We start from the raw sequence: 6,998 nt of genomic DNA on the forward strand, positions 1-6,998 counted from the left end.
CACAGCTGGAGACCTACGCAGGGCTTGTTCCTTCCACCAGAGCCTGTGAGAATGAGCACCACGTGCTGGTCGCCAAATGTGGTACGTCACGCAACTCCAGCACAGGCCTTTTCCAACAGCATTTCCCACTGATCATCTCCAAACAGGGTATTTGAGGGTCTGTTTCTAATGAGACAAAAGCTCAGACTTTGTGCTGTTAAGGATTTAAAACCCAGATATAGATCTAGTTGCTCTTTTCAGTTGTTTTAATGCCTAAGTTTGTATTATCAGTAAGAAGTGGCTGAGTGCAGGCTAATCTCTAGAAGCCGCGAAAACATACTACAGAGTGGGATTCTACCTTGGTGTTCTGAATGACAGCCTTACAAGTACACACTCTGCAAAACAAGCCATCACAAGTAACTCAGTGTTTAAGGAATTTTTATTAAACCAAGAATTTTATAATCCAAATTACGTTTCTTTGCTCAGCTATCAATTCCCACTGTCAACTAAAACAGTGGTGATATTCTGAGCTTTTCCACAGTAAAGAATTACAAAATTAAAGAAAGGAATGCTTTAAATTTTTTTTTTTTTACTGTGTTGAAAATTCTTTTCCCCCGGGTTTATAAAACATTAATTTGTATTTTTTATTTTACTATTTTTTTTAAATTTTAAATCAATAAGTAAACTAGGACTAGCACTTGTTTTGCTAGCCCTGGCGTTGCTCCGTACATAAGCTTCAAAGTTTCCTTTCCTTTTTTTATTTATTTTATATTTTGCAATGTTTTTCTCAATATTTAATAGTTTTTCCATGTTTAGATTTTTTTTTTCTTCAGTGAAGCGAAGTTCTAGGTTGTAGTCCCGGATCTTTCTGCAAGCAAAAACAATTGTTGTTAGGTTTTAAAATTAAACAGCACCTTCACATCTTCCGACATGCTTCCTGCAACTGCAAGCCCAACAGTGCTTTGGCCTTTCACGCTACCTACCAAACCACAGTTCTTTACAAACAAGTGTCCCCCACCCCAACTTTTTAGAGACACAGAAGCAAAATATCTCAAGCCTGTGATACTTGGCAAGACAAAACCGAGTCTGGAAGTAGGCAGCACTCTGCACAGCATGGCCTCAGACACTGGCTACGCACAATGACTTGTTCCCGTAGCCAGCTTGACTGCAGGTCACCCCTACTCTTCAGGCCAGCATACCAAGGCTCAACAAGTAACTACACCAGCAGTATTTCCAACTGCCAATTACCAAAACATCACTGAACATATGGAGCAACAGTCACTAAGTCTGGGACAAGCTTATTCAGCACTTGTTTGTCTCCAGCGTGCAAGCGGGACTAACCAAAAAAAAAAAAAGGGGGGAAAAAGAAAGTGTGGAAAAACTGTGACTCAAATTCTGCCTCCAAAAGAAAAGTTGCAGAAATAGCAAGACCAAGAAAAACGAAAATTTTAAGCAATCAAATGTTAAAGCAAGCACCTCAACTGACAGCTCTAAATGTGCAGAGTAAGTTCATGGACAGGCAAAACCTAACTGGACTGAGTAGAGAACTCCTGCATCACCTCCACAACAGTTTCCCCTTTCAAAATTGTGAAGATACCACCTTTTACCTCCTCCTGCCATGCAAAATTAAGATACTAACCCCGCAGAAGACAATGAAGAAAATCACTGTTTTAACTGACAGTAAAGTTACATTCACCACAAAGTGACATCAAGACAGTACGCAGTTTAGTTTTTAATTACTGTGAAATCTTGATTTTTGGCAAGTATATACAAATTATAGTTTAAATACATTATTTGTAAGCAAAAATAGGGTTGGAATATCATTTTAAGCTTACTTCAATTCCACAAGTTCCTTTTGAACAACAGTATGATTAGCAGCGTTTGACAGAACTGCACATTTTTGCACGCATGCCTAAAAGTAATTTCAGCTCAATATGCTGTTAAAAACAATGCTTTAATTCCAGCTCAATCTGCCATTCAAAATGCCAGTAGCACTTGCTAACCAAGAGCTACAGGACCCAGACAACGGTCTTCAGCACAAAATTCGTTTACAACCGTGGCTTCAAGGATACAGAGCCCCGAAGCACGGCACTTACAAGGCTGTGGACTAAGTCAACCTACAAAACTACAGTGCTCAGAAAACTTACTTATTAAACACTTGGAACCCCAGTGGGATTATTAACTGCCTTTTGAGCAGCCTCTTTAGCTTGGTGGGCTTGTAGTACGGCTACAGCTTCATCAACCTGTTAAGTAAAACCAAAAAACTTAATGAAACCATTTAAATTAGACACAAACAATACTTGCATTGTTAAAAAATAAAGGATAATGTTACAGTTCATGCTAATGTCAAGTCATTGCCACCCTCTGAAAGAGGGTATTCTAACTTCTTGCCCTGGGCCACTGCCACGTTGCTGCTACTCCGCTGTGCCAGCACAAACACCCGTACATCAGTGTAGACTTAACTGCTGATAAAACCAGAGTGAGGCAGAAGGTCGCCTACCTTCGAACGAAGAGACTCAGGAGACTCGAGCATGTGGAGGAGTTCAGAGTTGTCAATCTCCAACAACATACCAGTGATCTTACCCGCCAGAGTAGGGTGCATGCTTTGAATGAGCGGAAAGAGACGTTCACCTAGAGAGGAGAAGGTTGATCCGAGTGACAATCTCATCTGACAAACACAGCCTGGATTTAAGGGAAACAAACCCATTCTACAGCTAAAACCATTTATTCAGCATTTTAAGATTGATAAAAGTATTTTGACTGTCCTGCTACAAGGCATAGAGAAGGGTATCACATACATACCTAACATCTGCTTTTGTTCTTGTGGAGGGGCAGAAGCCAACATGGAAGCAGTCAAGGGTTCCTGACCTTGCACATGGACAGCAGGCTGCAAATTAACACCATTTCAAAATTACATTCTAGTTCATAATTAGGTGCAGCTTCACATATCTAGTGTCCCACCACTCAGTGTAAACAATGCCTACACTGTCAGAAACAAGGCAGAAATCACAACTATGTCAATTTAACCAAATAGTGCTGGTCAGAGCTGAGTGATGCTGGAGATCAACATCAACCACTCCACTGTGGAGTAAACACAAGGAGAATCAGACTGAGGTAATCAAGCAACTGGAAAACATGAAGTAACACAGGATCACATCTTGTCCCAGGTGAACTTGGCACATACTTAACCCCCCCAGTACTATAACTCTGCTGCCACAGTGCAGAGCCTGAATTCTAGAATAACAAAGACAACCCTTAATCGTAAGGTCCCTCCCTCCTTCCTCTGCAAAAAACACCAGCAGAAGCACAGACCAGTTCCTAGAATTACGTACCTGCTGCATAGCAACCTGCGGCTGTGTATTGAGATGCTGCTGAGGATTACGGACACCTGCAGCATATTTGTACTGTGGTACTGTGCGTACAGCAGGAGTAGCTGCAGTAGCTGCTGCTGCAGGACGGGGACCCATTGTTTGTGTTGATGTATTAGCTGAAAATATAACATCATTCCATGTGAACAATACATTTTTAAAATTTTAGCCTACACTGTACAGGTTACAAAAAGAAACAAAACACACAAGCACAAAACCCTAAACCAGCCCAAATAGAATACCTAATTTAGGTATTGTATTATAGATTTATCTCAGTAGTAACGGCAACTGTCACAGCACCGGTCATATCTGAAGGTTCAAAGCTCAAAATTTACTGGATAGCAATTTCCAGTCACTTCACTAACAAATTGCTTTTCTCACAAGCTACTGAAAAAAGATCTGCGAGAAAACACTCGCTTTAGTTGAGTATTAATTTAATCTCATTCTAACCTCAAAGGACACTTGATTTCCTGAGCACATTACATCAACAGTCATCCTAAAAAAAGATACTTTCATGAAGTAGATAGCGGAAAAATACTACTGGCTAATACACTCTGAGAACGAAGACTCCATGACAATCAGTTCTGGTCCATTCAGTGACATGCAGATTCTGCATACACGACACTGGCTTACAGTATTCTATGACAAAACAGTAAGACCTAAAATTCTATCATCTCAGTATTCCTACATGCAACCTGTTATTACAGTTGCCACAATGATGTTTAAAAATGGCAGAAGCTGTCACACAGCATTATTAAAATGTACACTAAGAGAAGAAATGCTTCATGCTACAGAAATGGGAGCACAGCAGGAGTCTTTGCTGGGACACTACTTCAAGCAACTACTAGCTTACTCATTTAGTAAGAGCCAGAAAAGGAGGGAACTGGTGCTGTGTGTGATACTGAACTTACAAATGCTTTTGAGACCATTCTGAATCAGCAGAATTTTAAAAGTCCAATACTTAAAGTCTGCATAAATGAAACTCACCCACACGTTGTGTTGACATGACTCGTGGAACTTGCGAGGAAGCTGGTCTCATGGTACTGAACGGTGGTCGGGGTGCTGCCGGGCGGATCGCACCAGGCATGTTTTGGAATGCTGTTCCAGAGAAAGTAGTTTTAAGTTACACTCCGGAACACTGAACGGTCAAAGGAGTTCAGAAGCAGTGCCACTAACATAACAGAGAGAAGACTGACACGGTAATGCCGTGAAAACGTATGGAAAAGTGCTACAGAGTTTACCAGGATCACTGCAAAGAGGTGAAGAAGTGACTTACGATGAGGTCTGGCACCCTGAGCAGTCCAGCGAGGACTAGGTCTAGCAAGTTGAGCGAGTTGATTAGTAGGATAGTACGCAGCACGGTTCTGAGTCTGTCAAATATAAAACCATGGTGTAGCTTTGTTATCTCTGAAGGGCATGCTCAACAGCCCACCACCTTTCTGCTCTGAGGTCAGAGCTCTGAAGTGATGGACACATCCCCATAGTTCCATTAACCATTAAATCAGAACGGATTTATACACACTCCAACACATTCAGCTACCCGTCTCTATACATACCTGTGGGATAGCTGCCATGAAGTAACCTGAAGGAGGGGCTGGTTGGTAAGGGTTGATGACAGGATTAGGTACTGCTCTTACACTTGCCATTCTCTGCATATACTGGTTGGTGAGATGAGCTTGGCGCTCTTCTTTACGCTGGGCTAGAGCTACGTATAATGGTTTAGTAGCCACAATTCTACCATTCATTTCTGTGACGGCTTTGGTGGCTTCTTCTGGTGATGAAAAGCATACAAATCCAAATCCTTTGCTGCGGCCACCTTCCATCATGACCTGGCAGTACAGAATTTAGTTTTGAAACAAGAGAACGTATCAATCCCTACTCAACTCACATAAGTATCTTCTGCTTACCAGAAGTAAGACCACAAATTTGTTTTACTGAATTGATTTACAAAAAGGAATATAATTGCTTAATTAATAGCTAATTGATTACTAAATACAGATTAAAATCTCAGTGAAGTAATGATGAGCATGTTATTGCCCCCAAAAGATGTCATTTCTCTCACATTCATCTCAGTACTCGGTTTATTTCAAGAACGGACAATCATGCGTTTTAAGCTGAGATGCACAAAACCCACGTAAATAGCAGCACTGATAAGTGACTGGGTCACCCCTGTCACTCTTCCTGGGTGGTTTGTTTTCAGAGGAAGGACAAGCACCCGTCCATAAACTTTACCTTTGCACTAGTGATTGTGCCAAACGGGGAGAATTCTTTTCGAAGACGTTCATCATCAATCCCATCATCAAGATTTTTCACATAAAGGTTTACACCCTAAAAAAGAAAAAAAAAAGAGACAAGTTATTTTTGAAAGCAAATGGTTCATGCAGATCTAAAAGTATCACAGAATAAAGTCACTTCTCTTGAATTAAAATAAAACCTGGTATCTGGTGATCCTGTCCTGCTTCATTTGTTCAAACTTGCGCTTCAGCTCCGTCTGTCTTTCCACCTTTTTCTGAGCCCGGCCAACGTAGATTTGTTTCCCATTGAGCTCTTTCCCATTCATCTCATCTACAGCCTTCATGAATAAACAAGAGGTTAGCAGTGCTTTGTATTCCAGTGCTTTTCAGGCATAAAAAAAAAGTCATTCCAATATAAAAAGTTACATAAGGATTTCAGAAAAAAAAGAGTCAATCCATGTAAAATATCACCAGCTGAAACAAAATAACCCCAAGACTTGCCTGCTTTGAGTAAAATGGAAATTGCTCTCTGAGTGTTCTTCTGTCCAGTTAAAGTCACAAGGGATGCAAAAAGATTTTCTTACATGAATTTGAAAAAAGACACAATCAAGTCACACAGGCCTTGCTACAGGCAGAGAAAAGGAAGCAACTGAAGTTGAAAAGCTCTATTTCACACATCTGACTTCTGTTTTTTTAAAGTAAGAGCTGAAACTGTTAGTATCTACCAGATTCTTTGCTGTATGCGAAGCCACAGATGGCATATATGGCACCTTTTTTCCCCCCTTTTTAATTTTTAGTCTTTCATTAGGGAAATACTTAAAGCATATGAAAATATGAGCCTTTTTTCCTTTACGCTCTTCTGAGTCACAACTATCAAGACCTGAAAATTCTGGCACAGATGTATTTAATATAAAACCATAAGTCACCTGTTTATTGTACACCTTCACACTCAAAGCCATTAACAGTATTATCTACTGAGACATTAGAATTTTATCTTATTTAAAACACGGTACGTGTTTCTCTTACAGTGGCCAGAATCCCAGTTCTTCAACGAATGTATACAAGACTGAATGCAATGCAGATGTAAGACAGACAGGATTTGTTCTCACCTCTTGCCTGTACACTTGCACTACTGATGAATCACAAAAACGCCTTCTGAACAGCAACTTCCTTTGTTGCCCTGATTTGTTCTGTGCCAAGCTTTGATCCTGATGCTATGTCCCTATTGCCACGGTCAGTGGACACATCAAAGCAACCAGCTGACACAGAATTAAGTTATACAGCATACCGGCGTCACAGACATATACGTGAATTAAAAGGACCCTTCTTCCAAAGTTACTCTTCAGAGTAAAAGCAACATCACGAGGCTCTATGACTCTTCTTACAGCTGTGTCAAACGTGCTTCAATGAAACTAAT

The 6,998-nt window shown here is 40.5% G+C and overlaps 1 protein-coding gene across 2 annotated transcripts in view; it reads right to left on the reverse strand.

Annotated features, from left to right (window-relative positions):
* Positions 1-400: 400 nt before the first annotated feature.
* PABPC1 (poly(A) binding protein, cytoplasmic 1) overlaps positions 401-6,998 on the reverse strand; it is an 11,134-nt gene continuing 4,536 nt past the window's right edge. Inside the window, exons 5-15 of one of the 2 annotated variants that reach the window (XM_010155349.1) lie at positions 5,782-5,919; positions 5,580-5,675; positions 4,904-5,176; positions 4,624-4,717; positions 4,335-4,445; positions 3,312-3,466; positions 2,782-2,866; positions 2,480-2,610; positions 2,127-2,222; positions 1,466-1,469; positions 401-843 (exon numbers count right to left, since the gene is read on the reverse strand). In XM_010155349.1, the coding sequence (XP_010153651.1) occupies positions 2,130-2,222; positions 2,480-2,610; positions 2,782-2,866; positions 3,312-3,466; positions 4,335-4,445; positions 4,624-4,717; positions 4,904-5,176; positions 5,580-5,675; positions 5,782-5,919 (1,176 nt within the window). In that variant the 3' untranslated portion in view covers positions 401-843; positions 1,466-1,469; positions 2,127-2,129. Of the gene's footprint in view, positions 848-1,465; positions 1,470-2,126; positions 2,223-2,479; positions 2,611-2,781; positions 2,867-3,311; positions 3,467-4,334; positions 4,446-4,623; positions 4,718-4,903; positions 5,177-5,579; positions 5,676-5,781; positions 5,920-6,998 lie in introns of both variants that reach the window. The other variant, XM_010155348.1, reaches the window with a different exon arrangement.

Source organism: Eurypyga helias, unplaced genomic scaffold (assembly GCF_000690775.1).
Source record: "Eurypyga helias isolate BGI_N326 unplaced genomic scaffold, ASM69077v1 scaffold19657, whole genome shotgun sequence".
Classification (NCBI taxonomy): Eukaryota; Metazoa; Chordata; class Aves; order Eurypygiformes; family Eurypygidae; genus Eurypyga; species Eurypyga helias.